Source organism: Osmerus eperlanus, chromosome 28, assembly GCF_963692335.1.
Source record: "Osmerus eperlanus chromosome 28, fOsmEpe2.1, whole genome shotgun sequence".
In the NCBI taxonomy this organism is placed as follows: Eukaryota; Metazoa; Chordata; class Actinopteri; order Osmeriformes; family Osmeridae; genus Osmerus; species Osmerus eperlanus.
This window is the reverse complement of record NC_085045.1, coordinates 6,252,780-6,276,674: the sequence shown is the minus strand read 5'-3', so window position 1 is coordinate 6,276,674 and position 23,895 is coordinate 6,252,780. Positions and strand designations below refer to the sequence as shown.

At 40.4% G+C, this 23,895-nt stretch overlaps 1 protein-coding gene across 1 annotated transcript in view; it reads right to left on the bottom strand.

Moving 5' to 3' along the window:
- The window catches only part of unc5db (unc-5 netrin receptor Db), an 80,218-nt gene extending 74,554 nt beyond the window's left edge, over nucleotides 1-5,664 (bottom strand). The window contains exon 1 of the mRNA XM_062454168.1: nucleotides 5,357-5,664. Within this exon, the coding sequence (XP_062310152.1) occupies nucleotides 5,357-5,438 (82 nt within the window). The 5' untranslated portion in view covers nucleotides 5,439-5,664. The remainder of the gene's footprint in view (nucleotides 1-5,356) is intronic.
- Nucleotides 5,665-23,895: the final 18,231 nt, after the last annotated feature.

Genomic DNA, 23,895 nt, shown 5'->3' with positions numbered 1-23,895 from the left:
CTTGTAATACTGAAATGAAACGAGGTGGATTCAGAGTAAACAAAGTAAGAAAAACGACAAATACGATATTGTGTTTTATGGGCGGCATAAAAAATGGAAGGTAAACATACACATTCCTCCTCCCTAATAATCAATTGATGTAAATGGTGTCAATCAAATGGCATGCAATAGCTACTCCTGCTATACTCCTGTTGAAGTGTCCCTGCTTCCAAACAGTTTTTCCGAGCGTTTTCCATAAGACCAAGAGTCCCAGTGTCTCAGAAGCACTAGGGATCCAGCAGAGACCATAAAGGGTGCTCCAGACCCGCAGGGTGGGAACGCTGTGTGACTGGGACCGCAGTCCATTCATCACATCTTGTTCCTCAGAGAATTTCTTTCCCACACAGCCGACTCGATGATAAACAAACTATGTGTTTGAGCAGTTCAACTGACCCAAGGCCATGGAACATGGTAAATGATGTAATAGAGTGACCCGGCATCTAAAGTAGCTGAGACTGGTGTGAATTAAAAGCACGCTGAACGACAGGTACAGTAAATGAGATGGTGTGAACATGCTCGAGGTTGCCATTGGAGTCAGGTATACTTAACTGTGCAGTACTTACCTCATATTTTCATTGGAATATATGAATATGATGTGTCGGTCAGTCTCACTCTAGAATTTCAATCAGCACAAATCTGAATCTTTTTTATGTGCATGTCTTTTGTTTTTCTTTTATGGCATTCACATGCTGCTCTGTGTCCTCTACTAGTATCTTCACCTTTCAGTGCCCTGAGATCCTGTGGTCCACATGACATACTGTATGTCAATACAGCAGAAATAACAATGGTGGTGGAAGGGGAGTTTCATAAGGTGGCCTATAACAGAGATATACTGAGAAACCTCACTCAATCAAAAGGCCATTTGTTTGAGATAGTCAACTATAGATTTTAGCCATGCATCATACATCAACATGACACGCTTTTCGATAGTGATATTGGATTTTCTCCGACTGGATGAAAGATGAGGACTTACTTTTCAACTGGCATACCTGTAACTATGCGTAGGCCCATGACCAGATTCAATCAAATACGTTTTAGATATGTGTACACAGTAGCTTGCTTGTTTATACTTCTACTGAAACTACTGCCCACCCACACACAGTTTCTGTACATGTTATTCCATCACAGTAAAACATTCTGATAAGTTAAAGTGGGACTGAATGATTGAGTATAAAATGAAGGAACTTTTAACAAAATGGTCTATGTACAAGTGTGTAAAAAGGTTTTTCATTATGAACTAACATTTTTACTGAATGTCTCCTTCTCTTCCTGTTTGTGTGCACATGTGTGTGTGTGTGTGTGTTTGTGTGTGTGCGTGTGCGTGTGCGTGTGTGTGTGCGTGTGTGTGTGTGTGCATGTATAAAACCAGTGGGTCCAATGGCTGCTTGTTGCCCTGCTAAAGAGGAGGCAATCGTAAAGCCAGCTTGTAAAAACCTCATCTGGCGGCCACCATCTGTAAACACTGATAGTGGAGAAAGTTTGCCGAGCTTGTTTACACAACGGGGCACCTCCGTATTTGGAGAACATGATCAGATCAATGTCTAAGAGACTTAACACCCCATCACACAACCAACAAGAGGGAAACACAAACACATTTTCCATTAAATGAGAAAGAGATGTGTTTACAGAAAAAGCACTACAAAATGTAATAAAAATGTAAATAAGATCATTATTTGCAGATTTACTAACAGACTAAATCATCTGCTTATGGTCTATAATCAAAATGACTGACCACCAGAAACTGAAGACTAAATTGTGTTTTCCAGCATCAGTAATTAGCTACACTAGGAAATGCACAGAACTTGAATTTGACAGTGTCTAGGATCCCATATTAGACACAGGAAACAGATGGAATGTAGTTTTGAGAGTACTTATTTAATTCTTGAGAGGATAATAAGCTGATGTGGATGCAGATTAATAAGCACAAAAATAATTTGGTTGTATGTCCCTTTGTCTCTGAGCTGTAGGAAGTAAAGTGAGAGTCAGGCAAGCACAAGGTTACCTAATACAAGCCCTTCAGACCTTGGTTTAATGAGCCCCTAGAGGGCCAAGAATCTCAGGCAGAAGCTTCTCGCCATCTCCAGTGTCACAGCCTCTCTTTTATTTCACTTTCTTTTTCACCAAAGACTAATGGTGAGGTTTCTGAATTGGACAATTTGCACTGTTCCTCTTCAAGGGACTGACCCAGATGTTACTGTAAGGTTCAAGTGTTTGGTCGAAGAAGACACAGTAACCTCATCTCCCAGATTGTCAATAGGGTTGTCTTTGTGTTCCACACTGAGATCTGGCATTGTGCTGTAAGCAAAGCTGTGGAATGAAGACCCGGGGGTCCAAGACCACCACTGATTGAATCTGCCGACGGAGATGGATGGACATACACTTGGTGCTTTGTACATGATTCAGCACTGTGAGTGAGATGGGTTCCTCTCCTTGCCCTGATTGCTCTTCCCTCAGATAAAGTGGATGGAAGCCAACTGGAGCATTCACACTGGGTGGATCAGCACATCAGGAATAGCAAAGGAGAATGCAATTCAACAACAACGCTTTTGTTTTCGCCCTCAAACATTGCTTACTGTACATCGATTTTTTTCTGATTGTCTAAGTAGAGAATTACATTTTTGACATTTTCATGAAAGTGTAATGGAGAGGAATTGGATTTGATGTCAATGTTCCAATCAAGCACGGTTCTCCCTTAACAGAACTGCATAGTGGTTAGATGAGAAAAGGGAGAATAAGTGTTGGTTCAGAATTAGTGTTGATTTACAGGCACCGGTACAATACCTTAAACTGAAATCATGCCATGTAAAGGTAATAATTGCGAAACACAAAAATACAAGACGGATCAAATATATCTAATGCGGAATATCAACAACTGCAGAATGAAGTGGGTCCAACATGGAAAAGGAACTTTGCTTTTATTACCATCATCATTACTGTATATCATTTTTGAATGTACAGCCATTTGGTTTCATTTAAATGTAAATCGGGGCACTGAACTGCTCACACTGACACCCACGGCAGCCTGAATGTGATGATTCATTCCAGGATGGCAGTGAAAATATCAGCGACCACTCTCTCCAAGTGAAAATAACAGATTTGGCCTTGGACTGTTTTCATGGAAGGCCCATAGCTAGCAAACTGGAAACCTTAAAAGAAAAAACTAAATGTTTGGTGGCCACAGTTTCAGCCGTCCAAGTTTTTTTGCTGTCGTTTTATAACTATAAGGGTTACAGACGAACTGCATAGATTAGCTTAATGAGTCTAGGTTACATGTCAAATGTGTCTAGAACAAATAGGAAAGCAAAAATGGGGCAACATTTAGGTTAGTTTGTGTGCTGGTCATCCTCAGATACATGTTTAGAAAGAATTACATATTTTTGACAGAAATCTGCACATTGAGAAAGACAATTGCAGTACATTTCATATACATGTATATCTGACAGAGCATGCACAAAAATATATTTTGTGCAGGCAAGAAATTGCTGGAATCTGTAATAAAGCAAATACAGACTGCATTTTCTTGCGCATTATCACCCTCTCAATTATTTATTTTTTTAATTACATTTGACTGATTACCTTTCTGTGGTATATGCAATTAAGTAAGAATATACTAACAGCAATTTCTAAAAATAAAAATACAATAATCACACTGCTTGGTTATTCACTAAAAAGGCTAATGATTCTCACGTTGGAAGCATAAACCAGCCTTGGAAGGCAGGCCACTATGAGCCAAAGCTACATGCTGTATAATTATCTATCAAATGTGAAAAATGAAAAAATTACCAATACGTAAAACTGTGTCAATATTCTACAATATCACACTGTTAAATTCCCCAGCTGGACAATAATGAGGCTATGGGTTTGGAAAAAGTCTGCACTATTAGTCCTTCTGGATCCTTGAGCTTCCCATCCTTGCGTGCAATGATACGGCACGAGTGAAACTGCAAAGCGCACAGGATACAATTGAAAAGCTTTTTAAAGTTTCCCCTGGGTCTCAGTGAGCATGCTCAGTACAATGATGCACAGGAAAAACTTCAGTTCATGACCCCTCGCGTGATTCTTTTTGCCGGCGTTAGGGCTGCCCATGTCTCCATTGATCCTTAAGAGCTTAAATCTGTTCAGTGGAGTCCCAGTGCATCAAAGGCTCCAGTGTTTGTGCTGTTTGGTTAATAGAGTCAACCTTGTGATCAAATGTTCGTGCCACACCTGTCTTTATGTTGACACCCTCAGAGATGAATGTGTCACATGTAAAGGGCATTGAAAAAAGTCTTCACATTACCCAAGACTACACCAAAGTCATCATTTTCTATGGAAAAGGCATTCTCATCCTCATGTCCAATTTCAGGCCAACTCCATTGGTCCTGATGACAAGGGTAAATAGCAAAATATTTTCAATCATGAGCTGACAAACCAAAGTATGCAGCATTGCAGTGTCTACAGTACAGTATATAATACATAAAGCAGAAGCACAAGACAGTACCACACCCTTTATGAGAGTACTACAATTGGTTATGTCAATTAGGTTCTCTGAACTCAAGCCTATAGGAGCAGAATCAATTATTGGTTTAATAATGTTAAGAAATTAAGGACAGCTTTTTTGGCAAAACCTCCATGAGCGTTGTGACAAAGGTATGTGCTGAACATTTTTGGCTTAAGGAAAATTATTCTTGAAAGATGTGATGATTCAGCCACGATTAAATTAACGCTACATATTATGCAACCTAATTAATCATTTACATTGCGGTCCTCTAAAATGATATTTTGTGATTTTCGACAAAATTCCAGTCCTTCTTAAGCACCTGATTCATTCTGTGATTAATCTCGTGAGAGAGGAGCTGTGCCTGTTGCATTACATAGACTACGCTCAGTGGATTGCTGGCTACAGTTGACAAGAAAGGTTCTGAGAAGAATTAAGAAACGTGTTCAATGATACAAGTAGAACGTAGTAGACTAGTATAGCATTTTTCATTATTCAAAGTAAAATATTTTTGGGTAATAGAGGAAAGCCATACGAATTTCTAAGGTCTCAAATTGGAGCGTGCAGATATGATCACTTAAAAGATGTCCTTGTTGAACTTCATAATCAAAAATAACTAGTAGTATAGCCAGTTGATAAACATTCTCTGGCATTTTTCTACAACAGGTACAAAAACTGGATGCAAAATTACAAATACACAGAAAATGAGGATAACCAATACGCATCGGTATTGATTGTCTAATTCCAATAAAAACGTTTGCTGCAATCATTGTCTGAACAGATAACGTTTACATTGGCTTAGGTAGTTATTTAGGAACGTTTTCAGGACCTTAATCTTACCTTTAGATGTCGTGCCTGTAGTGAAATATACGAGGAACACGAAGCCCATTGAAAGGTATCGTCCTTTCGTCAAAGCACCCATACCGTAGCTGCTTCACTTTCCGAGAGACACAAACTATGGGGTGAATTTGCCCGTTTTCACCCTCTTGCGAGTCCTGAAGGAGTGGCAGTAACAGGTTCATGGGTAGTTAGGAACGGCCACTGGACGGGCTCTTTTGCTGATTGATGTAAGCCTTGCACTGGTACAAAGATAGAAGGCATCATCTCCTCACTTTTTTACGGTATGCAGTCCTCGCAGGGAAGACGCTCGTACTTTTTTAACACCTCGTGTTGTTCCGTGTAACGGACCCAGGTTAGCCAATAGCACACCGCAATGAGAAAGCAGGGAGGAGACACCGAGCTAGAAGTAACCTATCAATTTACGCAGTACAAAAATTCAGGCAGTTATTCATTTATAAAACCACTTATGTTGATATCATACTAAGCAGTACAGGTTTTGTTGTTGATTAGTTGAATTGGGCATAGGTCTATGTTTGCTGTTTGCAACATCAGATCATACACTACCATTACAGTAAGGTCTTACAAACAAGATTTGTTTCATGCATCTGAAATTGTACCAGAGTACCAAAATATACTTCGAATAAGTAAATGTGTTCATAATAATATTTGCTTCATAGTGGTTTACACTTCACACAAAATGACGCCCTTATCTATATTTTAAGACAATAATGACCCAATACTGAAGATTTATCTTGTAGCTAGGTCTACTTCAATAGTAGCCAACCCTCAAGAATAACATGCTGTCATGTAATGTGTCGCTCCAATGGAGTTGACGACATTCAAGCTGCCATGAATGTTACTAGGGGAGAACAGTTTCACACAATTTCCAAAACATTTCATGTTTTTGCCAATTTTGTGTTAAGGACAACTATGATACAGTTAGTCGAACTAGAGGTGAGGACTGTTTTTATTAATCAAACTCAAACCAAGAGTGCTCCAGTAGGTAGCCTGAGTATACCTGCATGAATGGGATTGTCAAGTCAAAACTATATGTATTCAGTGGTTGTTATGTGGAGCATCCTGCAGGCATACACTTTAAATTATTAAAGTCAAACATGCAGTAACATCCATAAACAAATCAGCAGTAAGTGTTTGATAGTTGGGCAGCCTGGGGCTTTGTGTACTTGAAGATTACTGTAGGTACGCAGGGGATGCTATAACAGAATAAGGGTAAATAAAGTAAGTTGAAATGTTATGCTAGACACAGCTCTTTTATCAACGAATGTACAAAAAACAAACTGGACATGTTGGCTTTTCATGTACTTACGTGTTTAGTATACAGTGGAATTCATAAAAGGTCACTTTAACAATACATTCATCAATTTACAATATTTTAATGGAACTTATAGACATACTTTGCCCCTGTTTTCTTGACCAACTACTGCATATTTTCAGTTGTTTCGAAGAACCAAACCACATACTGCTTTTTCGCAGTCACAAAACTGAATTTGCTCAGAGCCCAAAATGCCATCTTGTCACATAAAAATACATTCCTGGATTTTTCAATGTTGTTAATGAATCTCCTTTGTCTACATGTCCAACTAGTTTTCAATTGCAGGAAGCACTAGTAAGATCCTCCACTGTAATCACTGGGGCATGACACCAGACAGACATAGAACCAAACGCCGTTCAGATCCAGGGAGTCTTGTCTAGCAAGTGAAAGGAGCTATCATAGATTCTTGTCATGTTGGCCTAAGTCAGGGTGAATTCTCTTCAACAATTTGGCCTTGTCATATGATCTTTGTGGCCTTTGAACTACAGGTGCTCATTCTCAAGGTCTGCTAGATGTATCAAAACATTAGTCTTCCTTACAATATGACACTCTGTTCTTGGTGGAAAAAATGAGAACAAGAGAGAAGGTCATTTATCATGATCAGGACTTGAGCTTTGACTACATCCAAGCAGCCGCTTAAAGTGGAACACAGTGCTTTGGTGAACAGGAACCACTACATTGTTTGAGGCCACCAAGAACAGAAACAATTCAAACCAGATCATTAAACATGTATTTCATTAACTCTAAAAGATCCCATGTTGATTATGTTGACGTAAAAGTCAGGTAGGCTATACAAGCCATCCACAATGCCCCTAATGATGATGTCGTTTGGAGTCAGGTGGCTGAGTGGTGAGGGAATTGGGCTAGTAATCAGAAGGTTGCCAGTTTGATTCCCGGCTGTGCAAAATTACGTTGTGTTCTGGGGTCCTTACTTGCCTTGGGGGAATGTCCCTGTACTTACTGTAAGTCGCTCTGGATAAGAGTGTCTGCTAAATGACTAAATGTATGTCAAAACTGTTGGGGGAGCTGTCCATGGTCCTGAATGACTTGATTTTTAAGGAGCAAAGGCTATAGGCTCTAGAGTCTACAGGGGTCCCCAAACTATGGCCTGCGGGCCGTATTGGACCGGCACTCTGAACAATGCCAGAGACTTTTTTTTTTTTTTATAAAAAAAATATGTGTTTACACTGATTAATATGCATAAGTACTTTCAATAACAAATATTGATTTCAAAATATTTCCGTACATATCCCTTGATATGTACGGATGTACGGTGCATAACAAAATAATAAACGAATATAACATAATAAATACATAATACACATAAATACAATCATAATAACATCTCCACAATAATATTGGTAGTCACTCCGGCCCATGTAATTTTCTGTTACAGACCGACCCGGCCCCACATTAAAGAAAGGAAAAATTATCTGGCCCTCGCAGAAAAAAGTTTGGGGACCCCTGGTCTAGAAGATATAGTAGGTTATCGAGACATTAATTGTTTCACTGCACCGCAGTGCTATAGTCTACTTATTGAAACATGATCATCTTTTTTTTCTCTTTAAATCCTGATGCCTATTATCCTTGGCAGATGAAGTGTTCCCTACTTAGAAACATTTAGTAAGAATGTGAGCCTCTTTTATCATATACTTAATAACTAGATGTCAGATGAAAGTATGGATCTCTTCACGAATCAGATAAAAGTGGATATTTTAGTGATGGATCCAATGCTTTCCGGCACTTTCTTTGCTAATGGTTCTCTGTCTACTAACAAATGACACCACCTTTTATTCCCGTTTCTCCTTCGGCACGCTGAAATGGAATGAGTTGACAGGCTTTAACGGAATTAGCAATGACAGCCACTTCGGTCTACTTCCAGGAATTGGAATCATTATATAGTTGGTTATCTGAGAGGGTTTTGTCCACAAAAAGCTAAAAAATAACAAACAAAATGACCTCCAGACGTAGAAAACTAATTATTATTAACTAATATTTCACAATATTTAACATATAGCCCATCAGAAAAAATTGCTGTGTCTACTGTGTGTATAAACACATTTTGTCTCAGCATGTATACAAACAATGACTTTGTTGGTGTTCATCTGGAATTTGTAGGAATTAGCTTGCAAGGATGTAAGTGAAGAATTTTGGTTCAAAGAACGCTCTGTGGAGAGAAGACGGACACTGACTGTGCACCACAAGGATGATAAACCTGTCAACCTCCCCTGTGTCATGTGGTGATTGGTGAAGGATTATTGGTTACAATCTAAAGCACAATTTCAACAGAAATATTCAAATCATTCCCGTTGTGCTGCTGTACACATTTCCTGTTAGCGATTACAACCAGGACATCAATTCAGTACAATACCAACCACTAAAGCATGTCACTGATGGAACACAGAGATGTGACTTTTATATGTAATTTTCTCATCAATCTCAAATAGTTTTAGGTATTTGTCCAAGGTTTATGGCAGACACATGCCATTCCATTGCCAAAGCAATGTCCTTGGTATAAATTCCAGTTTTGTGTCATGATGAGTCATTTTTAGAGGAACTAAATGATCCTTAGCGTCATGTACCAAGGTTAAACTCCTCTGGTACTATGATGACTTTCGTCTAAACTTTAGCAGGTTTAACATGGAAGAAAAGGCTCATAATGTTTCCTTCGTTAATAATGCAAGGGCAATATACCTAGTTGTCAACAGGCACCCCTAAGTACTGACACAACATTGTTTTGTTTCCTCTTTCTCTTGCCCACTGTGCTGATCCTTTGAATCAACTTTATCCTGTGTTTGAGTCCTCTATCTTGTTTTGGTATTTACTTTTAGAACAAGCTTGTGCATAGGAGACTGGGGCTATGCAGGGATTAAGCGTATTTATGCTCCCAGATGTTTGTCTGGCAATGTGAGTAATCACCAGCCAGGGTACCCCCAGATGCCCATCCTGGGGGAGGTAAACCCAAGAGGTGGGTGGATCTTCGTTTTCAGAAAAACAAAACAAAAAGTAGGGAGCCTTTGATGGGATTAGAGTAAAGAGAAGGAGAGGGAGAGGGAGAGAGAGAGAAACGGTGAGAGAGAGAGAGAGAGAGAGAGAGAGAGAGAGAGAGCAAGAGAGAGGGAGAGAGAGAGAGGGAGAGAGAGGGAGAGGGAGAGAGACAGAGATAGAGAGAGATAGAGAGAGATAGAGAGTGAGAGTGCATGCTGGCTTCATCTTCCCTGTTTCTCGGTGGCAACTGCACTGCTTGTTGCACCTGGTTACTAGTCAACACAAAAAAAAATATTTGGAAGTAATTAGCTTTCCATCTCTCTCTTAGCTTAAAAGCTCTTAAGGGGATTTACGTCAGGGTTATTTCATAGTTACATTGAAAGAGCAAAGTCTGTGTGTACGAAAGCATATGGATTACTCTCTTGAGAGAAAATGAAAAACAAGCACTTTTACCAAGCCCTCCACAAAAAGAGACATGAGCTCAACCATTCTTATTCTGTCTGTTTCAGTGTCTGCATCGCCCTCATCTGCTTAGCCACTCTGTCAGTTGCTCCATCCTTGGCCCTTAAACAAACAGGCAGTCGTTTGAAAGAGACTGGGGGGTGGGGGGGGATACAGAGTTCACGTTGAGGAGGGGGGTGGGGGGGGGGGGGAGGGACTCAGCACGGCCCCCAGCTGTCTGCCAGGCCTGATCTAAGCCCCCCAACCGGGGTGACTACTGGGCTGCAGTTATCAAGAGTGTCTGAGGTCCCTTTCTGTTAGGACTACAGAGAGCTAACATTTCCTTTTGTGGATATCCACCTCAGTCATATTTAAATGAGTGATGTGTGTTATACATGATAATTACTATAGCTTCTGGACCTATCAGTTGGCTGACCACACTTTGACTAGATTGAGCCATTGGAATAAGTTGTGATTGACAGGGAAATATGTAAAAAAAGGGATTCTCTCGAATCACATTTTTCGGCAATCTTGCTAGAATAGTATTCAGGCCAACCTATAACACAAATGTTTCATTGTATCCCTTTGTTCCTACAGAGTGGCTGTTTGCTGCTGCTGTCCATGGTGCTGAACCCATTGTTGCAAAGCCTAGTCTGTTGACTGTAGATCAGTGTGAGTTTGTGAAGCGGTGGGGAAACAGAGCTTGTGCTGGTTCATTGAACTGTGCAAAGTAAAGATTTTAAACCTAAACCCCAGTATCTCTACCCAAAGAGCTTTCTATTTGCATTCAGAAAATATAAAGGTAATATACTGTATGTCACCATTTCTAGTTTTCCTAGATTTGCCAATAATGTGTCACCGAATCTGTTTACTAATTGAATCAAGCACTTGTTTGAAACAGAAGTTGTTCTCCCTCCATCTGGAGGTGGAATGAGACAGACCATATCGGTATACACCTGCACAACAGGGTGTCCTGGGGAATAAGCTCCTAAATTAATTTGAAGGGCTCAATCCGCACAACTAGACAGGTGGACAAAACCACGGGGCTATCATCATCATGAGGTCCATTGCATGCTCTCAACAGCTGGTCAACGGATGGTGGAGCTACCAATACTCCAGAGGTGGTGCAGTACATGCTGGGCCGAAGCAAATAGCCCCTGACTTGCAGTAGCTGGCTGTATGGAGAGGGGAAGGGCAGGACATATTGAGTAAAACACTTCATTTTCAATTACCAGTGAGAAATCGCTCTTCTTCCCAAAAGAACATTGATAAGAATGTATATATATAAAAACACTTACTTGGCATTTCTTACCAAATGTTCAAGAATACAAAAGGTACATCTAGCTAAATGTTAGGGGAATGTTAAGGGTTTCTTCCAGCATGGGGATTATATTAAATCCCTGACCTTTGGAGCTGAAAAAAGAGTGGAAAAAACTATCCTACCATTTAAATGAGCTAGTAATGGATAGTCATGCATAAATGATCAAATAGATCATATGAAAACAACCTTATAGCGACTGAGTCCTGCGGTGCATGCGTCTGTTTGTCTTATCCCTCACATGAGCCTGGCACTTTTGCTCTGGCTCTGGAGCACTGGTGCAAGCCTATCTGTGGAAATAAGGAAAAGATAGAGTTATAGATTTTCTGACTCAATTTCACAGCTACTCTACCACACTCTACACACAATTCGCTTGCTTTTACAGATGCACAGCTGCTCTCACACTAGAATTCACGTGCTTTTGAAGTGTGAAATGGTAAATATGCAACAAGTAAAATATTACCAATTCTGACAATATTAAAGAAATACATTATGTAGAGGCAGTAATACAATGTTTCAGTCTCTAGGTAAACTGAATGAGGCAGTGTAATCAAGTGAAATCTGCTTGCTGGAGAGATAAAACACCTCTGTAAGATGCAGTCTCCATCCGTTGAGCTGTGAGACAAAGGTTTGGCATCGGACCCGCACAGCTAATTAAAGTAGTCTTGCTTAATGTTTAATACATGACCTTTTTGTTGGCAATAGACCACAAAGGTGAATAACAGGGCAATAACTCAGTGAACAAGGTCAATCTTCTCAACATGATCTCTCTCCATTCTGCCAGACTGGACAGGGGGATAATCTCATGCATCTTTAATCCTGTTGTACCGACCTGATGCTGAGGAAATGGACTGGATGTAGAACATGGTGGAAGAAAGAACACAGGGGAAAACAAAGAGTAATCGGGTAGAAAGGATTTAATGGAACGAATAAGAATCGCTTTTTTCAATTTCTCGCAGTTAAAACATTTCCATTACATCCATTCCCTGTAAAATCGTCTTAAAATATGCCAGAATCATGAACCAGTATTGTGCTTCAATTCCAAATACCTTTTCTTCTACCTGCCCCATCATACCAAACTGAGATTTCAGGGAAAGAAAAGATTTACTTGAAAACTAGAGATGTTAAACACATTCACTGCACATGCGCTGCAGATGCTGAACTTGATCACAGCCGTTGTTCATTAGTTTACTACCACTCTCTCCTGATAACACTTCCCAATTTAGCGCTAAATGAATGAGCTACCAAAACTAGAGAGGGCACAATTTCTGGGGAAATTGTGGGGTGTGCTTGCGTCGGTTGCAGATGGGTATGTTTCCAGGCTGTGAATATCAACACCCTGTATTTTTGTACACCCTTCGACTGTTAGCTCCTGCGATTCCCACACAGCAGAAGTCTAGCAGTTAGCTAGCTCTATAATTTACCGTGGCTAGGTCTGAATCTAGGAGAAAAACGGAGCACAGCTGCCAGCTGTAGGTATATGCAGGTAGCAACGCTAGTGCTAAATAACTATTTCACTGGTCGGTTCCAGTACCGGTCCTAGCACATTTGGCGGCACCCCCAGCCCCAACACGGACATATGACGTGGCGCGGTTGACGCCCTTTGCGGGAGGGTTAATTAATGGATGCACTTCTGAAAATGCCGCCCCCCTCTTCATGCCGCCCTAGGCGGCTGCCTATGTCGCCTATAGGAAGGACCGGCCCTGGTCGGCTCCATGACGCCGGGTAAGTAGGGCTTGTGAGACTGCTCACCAAAAGAACGAAGGGGAACCCACTTGTCTAGCAGATTAAGACATTTTCGTAGGTACCTAGCGAAAAGTAGCCTCAACTTTCCTAGACTTTTAGCTATGGTACTAATGCTGAGGGCTCGCTGATATCGCTGTCTGTCTTACTAGACCTGCCTTGTTGCTAAGGTGTGCTGACGTTGTGAAGTGTGGTGACGTTGTGACATTAGGCTAGCACTGAGGTCCCTTTGTGCACACAAAGCACTTTTTGCCACAAAAACGTTGTAAGATCGTAAACCGTGCAACGGAACGTAAATAAAAATACAAGCAACACAATGGCTAACAATACTAACCTTTTGATACCAATGTTGTCTATGTAGTCCAAATATTGACGGATCCTTAGGGGTGGGAAAATAAAGAATAATAAAGAATAAACATATATGAGAGAGAACAATGGTTGCAGGCTTGAGCACACCCAATGAAGCACCCAATGAAGCACATACCACTTAAAATGTGTGGAAACATGCAATTGACATTTCAATTCCAATCTAATCATCAGTTTTTCAGTAATTGCTTAAGTTTTTTTTGTTTATGACAAAGATTTCCACATGAAAGGTTTGATTTCTGGAGTTTATTACGTTTAAAGACAAATTAAACTCAGATACCTTTTTTTTGTTGAACTGCTGTGGTTAGTTCTAAAGCATGGCTAAACTCATTTATCCTGGTCATGATACTGACAAATCTTTATTTGTTAACAATTATGCTTTGCTAAATCAGCCAATTTTGCCCATAGTGGTTAACCTTTGTAGAAATGTGTGACATACAGGATGAGAACATTTTTAAGGTACTCAACTGTACTTTTTTGAGGTACTTTGAGGTACAGTATTACACAAAGATGTTAAATGTGAGAATTGGCCTTGTATCAAGCTTTTAAAGAAGCCCCTAAGTTAATGTTCATAAAAGAAATCCCCACATCTGCTGAGGCTGAAGCTAAAATTGGGGTGCGCAATTATTCTTCAAGAACTTATCCTCGGGGTTTAAAAGTTTGCTAAGATTTGTGCAATAATAATACCTGTTTGGAAAGTTTTTCTTCGGCTAAATTGACTTATTATCACTAGATCTCTAATTAAACTAACTTGAAATATCAAGTACAGTATTCTGAATATTTGGAAAGTCTTTCTTTGCAAAACATAGATGAAGATGCAGTTCAATTGGAATCAATCAATTCATTGAATTGAATGAAGCTTTCATACAACTCGTAGGTAATAATATAGAACTGGAGGCATCCAGTAACTGTGTTCCATGATGCCTTTGTTCAGTGACTGTGGTGTAGGTCAGTCAGTTGACTGACAGTTGACTGTTGACTGTCAATCAATCAAAGTAAGTCATTTTACTGTTGAAAATGTTCTGCGTGAGAGTGACATTTTCCAACACTTCATTTTTTGTTTACTCTTAGAAAGAGCTACTTTGACTCAGGGCCAGACTTAATTTGAAGGTCTATAAAAAAAAATTTTTACTAGTGAGTTGTTTCCAAAGATCAGAATTAGCTTTTTATAGTATTATTTCGTAGTAATAATGATCACCTGTAGATGTTAGGTCAATGGTATTTATGGAAGAGTATATCATCCTATTGATATGTACTTTCTGTAATATTAATATCTGTAAAATTAATTTAAAAAACTATGAACCTTGCAAAATTTAATATTGCTCATACAGAAAAGAGAAGTAGGTGTTTAAAACAATTCTGCATAGTGTTCTCTTAGTGACTTTCTTGACAGTGCCAGCATTGAATCTTTCATACTTAAATATACTTCAATGATGCCTGGAACACAGCACTCCCCAGAGCTCATTTTATTAACTTGACAAATCTCCCACCATCTCTCCGCATGATCACCCCTGATAATCTCTCACTGTGAGGGAGGCAAGCTGGGAATGATATTTCCATGTGAGGAAGAGAGTGAAATTTAATGGTATTAAATGATTCGGAACTTGGTTATCAATAGTGATGTCCCTTATGAAGAGAGTTCATTCCCTTCACTTGCTGACAGGCGCCATCGCAAGTTAGATGACTGTGAATAACGCACTGTGAAACGATATGCAGAAAAGAGGGTTGAGTTGCAGTATCTGGGATGACAAACTCTCTGAACAGACCTGTAGAAAGGCAACACATACGGTAGTCATGGAATCTGTATTAAAGATCGTAGACATGATTTGCTGTTGATTGTATGATGCAACTTTATTATCAAACTTTTTATCAATAATATGAACGGCTCTAGCAACATGCACTCTTTTTCCAGGCATAAAGAAGAAACATATTCTTTTCAAGTGCTTAGGAGTTAAAATCCCTGCCAGTTTTTCTGAAATCATGCATTGAGTGCTGCAAGTAATCATGCAATCCATTTATTTCCCTCTATGTGTGTGCTATTCACACATAAATACATTAGTTTGCAAGATTACAATACTTTACCCAAAGCTTTTTGCATTGAATGCAAACTCTCAGCATGATTGCACAACTCCAGAAAGATATTTGATGGAAGGCTGGATTCACCAGAAAGGAGACACAAGTGGTTGATGTAAAAAACTCTGAATTTGGTTTGCTGGAGTTGACTGTTGTTCATGCACAAACAAATAATCTCTATCCTCAAGCCCTAAATGCAACGGTCTGGTGTACAGCATAATATTATGATTACTTTGTAATCACAATCATTAATTTTATTTTGGTATCTTGACTGATAAATCTGACAACTTTTATTTTGGTGATGAACTACAACTTTAAAACAACCCTGGTACTCAATTGGGGGGAAAAGATTAAGCAAGAGATTCTGTTGTACATCTTTTTTTCCCTCAAGGAGTAATTTTTCCTCAGTTTGTACTCATTCTGTTGATAGCTACAGAGGGGAAAAGTTATGCGAGAAACACAAATACCCTTTGGACCCAGATTTAATTTATAACTTTGTTTAAAAAGAAATGTTATGAATGTGCAAAGGTAATGCAATTTCTTCCAGCACATTTCTAGCAGTATAAAATCAAATTTCAGAAGGTAGTTCTGTGCAGCTTTATTGCGAGAATATCAATAAAGGTGGTGGTGTAGGTCCTACTGATGCAGGGACGGACACTGTTTACTGGAACAAGATGGGAACTATTCACAAATATTAGGTATGAGCTGCATTTATGTTATGAATATAAAGCAGGCCTTGAGGCCTGGCATTTAATAACGCAGAAAGCAGAAATAGGAGACCTTCAGAAAACAGTTTAGTGGCAGTTGAGCTGCAAGCAGTGTTGTGCCTCCTTTGTGTCCGGTGAGGTATCACAGTATTGTAGTATGCAATAGGATGGTGGGGCTGAGTACACATTTACTATGGGTGATAAAACAGTAGGGTGATTAATTAAAATGGAATAAGAGACAGTTACGCAATCATTTATTGATAAGGCCCTAAATGCTTCCTTCTTCCAAGACTTATTATTGAAAGGCATTAATGTGGAGATATGACTGACTTCCAGGGTAAACATCATTTGGTTGTGTAACACAATTAGTAGGCAGCTTCTGGGCCTCTAAAAAAGCATATTCATTTTTAAACAAAAAAGTAATAAATGTAGCATTCTTCTCATGAACAATGGAACAATGTGAATAATATTTCCTTCCATCTCGGCAAGTTCAATGCAATACTTACTTTCTACTGTGTTTGCCATCTGTAAGCACAATAATACAGTTTTTTAGTTTTAAGAAAAACACACCAAAACACAAAATATGGACAGTATTTAAGTCAGAAAAACGAAACAAAACAGTTGTTAACTGAACAGGTATGTCTACTATAAAATGTCTACTATATAACTTCACATCGCTCAAGATACTGTACCTCTGCTCTTTCTCTCAGATTGAAAATGGTGGTAAATTAAACCAAGTCGTGAAGCGAAACCTAACCATGATGACCACGTGTCATGTACTCCTGATGCACTGGGCACAAGAGCACCGGGGAAGCAATGTCTTCCCTTTCCCTTCCAGAGTCCATACAAATGATATGCTAATGTGCTCTTCACATGTCTGTCAACCGCTGCAGGAGTGTACCTCGCTGAGAAACTAATCTGGGGTTTATTGGCCTGCCAGAAGGAATTTAAACATTAGGTCCAGATTACAGTGGGTGACAGCGGTACAGTGCGTAGGCCTAATGTAGTCTGTCAGATTTGTCTGTGTAATGAACTTGGTAGGAGAGGAGCCAGAGAAAGTACGGAGAAACGTGTGCAGTGAAAGCGCTGTTGGCAAACCGGAGAGAACGCGTCCCAGGCAACGGCCGTGTTAACAACGTCCGTCTCGACTGCTCTGTGTGAAGTTGCGACCCATTAAAAAACAGCAACAACAGTGCAATTGGACACTGGCTCTCATTCATTCCTGTTTGACACGCAGCACACCAGACGTACAGTTGGTGTGAAGAACAAATCGGATTGTCTTTCAGCTGTACCAACCATAAAGCGGCAGGGCGGAGGCTGTAGTTAAACTGAGCTCTCTGAGGGGCTCTCTGAGTTCCTCATTACACCTCAGCAGCAACTCCAATTTTTTTCGTTCTTCAAGCCTCCCATCAAATCTCGGGACGTCCCCGAGAGAACAGTGACCGTGATATGGCAGCATCTCGTAGACATAAAGCAAAACAAACGCACCCCAACAGGCACGGGCAAACGGGAGAAGGAGGAGGAATTAAACCAGCACTGAGAGAAGGATGAGGAAAGAAAGGCTCATCGAATATACTGTTTGTTTCTTTAGCAGGGGCATTGGGGGAAAGAGTAGGGAGCATGATAACAGGCGACAGAAGAGTGGGCTGAAGGCCAGAGATGCAGTCAGCATGTTGTATCAGCAGGACTGTTCAATGAATCACGTGAATTCACAATGTGAATCATGTGGAGCCGCTTAGGTCATAAATACACAAGCGTGAGGTCTAACATACAAGATAGGACTCATTGTTGGTAAGACCTGGCCTGTATTTCCTGGGCTGGGCAGGCTTGATGATGGATGGGGTGGCGCAGTGTAATATTTCTTCCACAATCTCGCTCCAGACATCATGTTGAGAGTGTAGTGTAGAGTACTCCACCCTGGAGGTAAAATCAAGGTGGTGAACAGAAACCTCTGGGAAGGGGAATGTGTGCGAGATAGTTCTACTTTAGAGTCAAGTGACCACCATTATATGCATGAACATTTTATTCATGAACCACAACAGTCAAATTTGAGACACACAGTTTCTGGCTGAATCGTAAAGCTAAAACCTGTCTGTTCAGGGCACTCCGAAGAATTTCAAAAACAGCATTCGTTAGACTTTTCTTACCTGAATCCCTCACCTCTCACCTTCACTCCACCTCTAACCAAAACGGCTTAATACTCCAACAGGAACTAACGTATCCTTGTACATTCTGTAAACATCCTCAAGTATATTGCAGACGAGTCAAGATTATTTTACCTATTTGTCTAGCTTCAGTCCTAGTTTCAGAGACCCCACAAAACAATTGGACACCCAACACGAAAGTGACTCACTCCTGTCTCATGCACACAAAGCAAAAAAAAAAAAACCATGGAAAGAACTGAGAGCACCACTGTAGCAGAGGCCCTTGCATCTTGTCCAATTACTATCTCCACAACCATACTGGTGGCAGCTGAGCCACTGAGCTAATCACTCCACAACCCCCCCCCCCCCCCCCCCATGCATTTATAAACTGTTAATGTAGTGTGCCTTCATACCCCGGATGCCTTCGAAATTAAAAACACCAGCTACTAGCATGTTAGCCGTCATTTCCCTTGATGAGCAATGAAGACATATCAGCTTTTACAGCAGACATCACAAGTCGATCCATGGCATCCTTCTGTATTGTCGTGTGGGTGAAACGCATTCAGTTCAACTGGGATTCGACTGACGGCAGATGAGCTCATCAAAGGACGTTGGGAGAGTCGAGGAATTCCCAACCGTTGATGTGAATGTCTTCCGATGGCGCTTTCATTGAAACTCTATTTCCCCGTTTGGCCAACCTCCAAATGAAGAGACGTGTTATTATTCTCTTTAAGCGGCCTATCAGCATTGTACTCCCTGAAGACCTGGGGCGTGTGTGAAGCACACTACCCCCTGATGAATACTAGGAGTTAGCCTCACTGCTCTCCTGCAGAACCCCCGGAAAGCTTTCTTGCCACTTTGCCGACATACTCTCTCCCTCTGTGTGACCACTCAGGCTTTAAAAGAAGCAATTAAAACAAGACGTCCTCTTGGAACTTCACAAGCCTTGTCTCTTCGTGTGCTGCGGGAGATAAGCTCCTCAAAGGAAGGCCTATTCTACTACGTCTATGGGGTTGAGGAAGGAGATAGAGAGCCAGAGAGAGAGAGAGAGAGAGAGAAAATAAATATAACACCGCATCCTATGTGGCACACTTTGCAATACTTTGAATGAATAGCCGAAGCAAATCAGGAAAGGAAATAACCTCAATTCAACACAAGGGAAACTGGGACAGTATCTTGACTAAGCCAAAAAGGACTCCTGCTGTATGTATATTGTATTATCAATGCAAAGGGAAGTTAGGGGTATAACAGGTGAACATTTTTATTAAGTTGAAACCCTCCCTTTTTTTATAATGTAATTAGATTATGTATTAGATTTAGATGAATAGTCCTAATTACTGTCTGCCCAAGGGGGGCTTAAACGTTGACTTGTTACAAATGTAACAACTTCTTGGTTTATAAATTCTAAAGAAAAATTGTGTGTGGCCATAGTGTCCAATGGAGGTCATTACCACAGGTATCACAGCTGGTAGAGGGAACTGAGAAATGTCTCTGGGACCTGCCCATCGATCACAATCTGGCCCTTTTCTTCATGGGAGAATCCATCACCTGAGATGTGGCCTGGAGTCTCTTCCTTACCTAGGTCATTTCAGTGGCTGAGGATTCTGAGCTGGGTCAGGACGAGAGGTTTAATTCACAAAAGTGACCTCGATGGAGAAACAAGGAGGGCTGTACCGACACACTGCGCAAATACTGTAGAATTGGCTTGACTCTACTGTAATATTGGTCAAGTAAATGTTGTTTTTTCAGAAAAGCGTTGCCATTATCGTACATACCGTATTATTCGGAAAATAAGCTGCATTGTGTATAAGCCGCAATAAGACGAAAATTACGGTAGTAGTGCTCTGCTTTTGACGACAGCATGATCTCTGTCTTCACTTCTCCATTCAGAAGGCCAGGGCTTCATGTATAAAAGATTGCATATCATACCATAAGATGGCGTACGGCCAAAACTTGAAAAGTACCTACGCACATAAATATTCACATGTATAAAACCGGTCGTACGCCAGGTCCTGCGCACCTTTCCTTTATGAATCACAATCAACGTGAGATTGACCGCACGTGAACGAGCCACTGACCCCGCCTGGCCTCCTCCCATAGATGAATGCAGATGGCCTATAAATGCGCTCCTGAGGGCATTTCTTTGTCTGAATTAAAATGGCTAAACACGCAAAAAAGAAAAATGTCACAGACTGTGGGATCGAGGTTCTAACAACAGAGGTGAAGGCGAGAACATGTGTCCTGTTTGGCGGCCTGTCATCAGGTAGCAACAAAAGAACACTCACTATTTGCGCTGCGCAAATAGTGAGTGGGTAGCACTTTGAGATTTAGCTAAATGTAAAGTGCATTACAAATAAAATCATTATTATTATTATAGAGCCGTAAATGCTGTGGGTTCGGAGAACCGGACCATGGCAGAAATTAAGAAGAAATGGTCCAATGTAAAACTCAAATTTAACAGAAGTTATATAAGTGGTGGCGGATTAAACAGTAGCATTTCCCGTTTGGGTTTTGGCATTTTGATGTGATCATCCACATTAATGATAAAACTTGTATTTGAATGTTTTTTGAATAGTGTATGACAGTAACTGTAGTGGAAACTTCATTTTGTAATGTTTGGTGAGTTTTGGCAGCCTGGCTCTGCCCTCCTACGTGCTTCCGCTCAATTTTGATTTTGCTTCTGTACTAGGTCTGGCCATGAGGTACGTAAGTCAGATGTCTCAGGTTGATTTTCTACATGCGAATCAGCGAAAAGAGGGAGTGGCTGAGAACGATGACGTTGATGTTGTGCGCTAGTTTGTGTTGTAGTTCCGTAATGGCGGCGGAGAAAGATGCGAGCGAAGCCATTCGGTCCGTTGTGGCAACACTGCCGAATATCTATAAACTAAAGCCGGAGCAAGAACAAGTTTTGCTAAGTTTTGTTGGTGGCCATGATGTTGTGGCCCTCCTCCCCACGGGGTTTGGGAAAAGTTTGATTTTCCAGCTACGGCAGCTAGCTCTGTTACAGTAGTGGTGAAGGAATTGTCTAAGGCGAACGCTAGCGATTGGTTATGGCAGATCAGAGTGGCTCTGGGCAGATCCAATAGTTTTAAACTTCAACAGAGTACCCGCCTACAAGGAAGTCAACGCTTGTCAATGGAGCGAGGCCAGACTCTCTGTACAAATGAAATGTACGAGAGTCTGGTTAGGACCAGGCTAGAATTTTGGCACTTTTCAGTTAGAATTCGCCACGTCAAAAGTTTCCGTGACGGCGCGCACATTCTCACGTAATGTTAATTTTTATACATCACACCGTGTGCGTGAAAACCAACGTACGCAAGCTTGTCGTGCGTACGCAACATTTATACATGAGGCCCCTAGTCTCTATCTTTTTCTCTTATCTTTCTATCTCTCTCTCTCTCTCTTTGTCCTAATAAATGTCCTGTAATAAATGCAAGCCATTCACCTTGGGTTTGGCCAGTCATGTAAAAAATGTCCCTCAACAAATACTCCAGTTTGTCTCCTCACAAAGTTTGCAACAACTTCCAAAAGGCTGCATGTTTCTGTGGCCCATGTCACCGGCCTCCAACTGTACTTCCAAGACAAACTCAACACATAAAAAGTTAATTGAAAATTGAATGTTTGACAGAAGCATTGGTCCTTGGGACTCAGAGATCCACTCCACCTTCCCCACAATCGCACAGTGTACCAATAACAAAGTTAAGATGAAGACCTTTCTGTCAGATGTAACATGGAATGGGACACAGTGCAAAATAACAAGAACAGAGTATAACAGCTTCAACACAGATACATACCCATAGGTGCATTTGTGGATCCAGACAGAGTCGACTTATAACCCACGCTAGCCTCGGGCCAAACAGATCAATGCTCTGAAAATGAAAACACACACCGCACCTATAACAAAACGAGTGTGTCTCTGTTCCTTGCTTCTCTTTCCTGTGATTCCTATGACATGTTCGCACTCGAGTAAACAAAACAACAAAATGTCTACTGAAATATTTACTCTACACAGATGTCTAGTCTCCACAACATTTTGCACTTCCTGTCGTGATCCTTGCGGATTCCTATCGGGATTATGTTGAGCATTTATTTTACATGGATTTACAATCCTGCCTGTAGGCACATACAATCAAACACAGAAATAAGCAGAGACACAGCATTTTGGATACATTTCAAAATACTATAAATGACAAATCAGCCTGTCGAGGTCTTCATACTAATCTCCATTCCTCTAAAAGCGCTGCTGCACTTGACATTTTTTACAGAAGTATAATGAATTACATGTCAATATTTGCAAATTGAGATATGATCTGAATAGTGTGACAAGACAGTTTGTTTATTCCTCAGGCACCATGCACACTGAATAGCCTATTGCAATAAGTGTTCATTTCAAAGCAACATCAGGCCGAACCCACCATGCACTTTATTTAGTAAAAGTCTGAATCCATTGTAAAATAAATGCATTAAATGCAAGAAAAATGTCCGTGCAACCCTTGTTCTAAAACTGCTGTCTTAATTGTTCCGTGTGACTCAATCTGTGATCAACTGTGCCGCCAGTGTTTTGGTGACTCATATTTGCTTCAGGGACGAAATCACAATTAATTTGGAATCTGCTGATGTCTTGTTTATAGGGCGTACTGTGTGCCCTTGTTATTGGGTTGTGCAACTGACAGTGTGCGGTAACACATGACCAAGCTGTATGATCCTTGTTTAAATACATATCCAGCAATTAGCCATTTTCACAAATGCATTTTTAGCACTGTTTTGAGAAATCTGGGGAGATGGAAACCATGATAATAATAAAAACTGCAAAGAAACAATGCTCTTTTAAAGTCCAGCTCTTCAGGCTCTAGAAAAGAATTGGGTAAAACAAACTGAATAGTAGAAGTGAACAGTATTCTAAGATGTGACAATGAGATCCCATCCTGGTTAAGAGAGCCTACTCTTCTGAATGATAAGACAAAGTAATGACTTGGAGAGAGAAAGATCTTGAATTGTAGGGAATAGCTTTCCATAGAATTGAGTTGAGTGCACTGGTCGACAACACTTTAGTGGACATTAAGGTTACATTAACTATCATGTCTTGTAGTGACATTGAAATTGTTGGGTAATTACCCTGCATTACAGTTTAGAGGTAAGGGTCAAACTTTGTTTGGAGAAGATTGGGATTTCCAGGAGCAAGTGAATGTTAACATTGATCTTGTTTTGGAAACATACAGTATGTTACCCTTTACAACATTTCAAATACATATACCTACTTACCTCTTACACCACACTCCCATCCTGTGCCTTCTTACACTGTTGTAATATACAATAATACTTAATATTGTTTTATTTAATTGCAGTTCCTATGTACCTACAGCATTTTTACTGTAGGTAAAGCTATGCAGTTACATGGTAGTAACCTTAATGTAAAGTGTTACAAT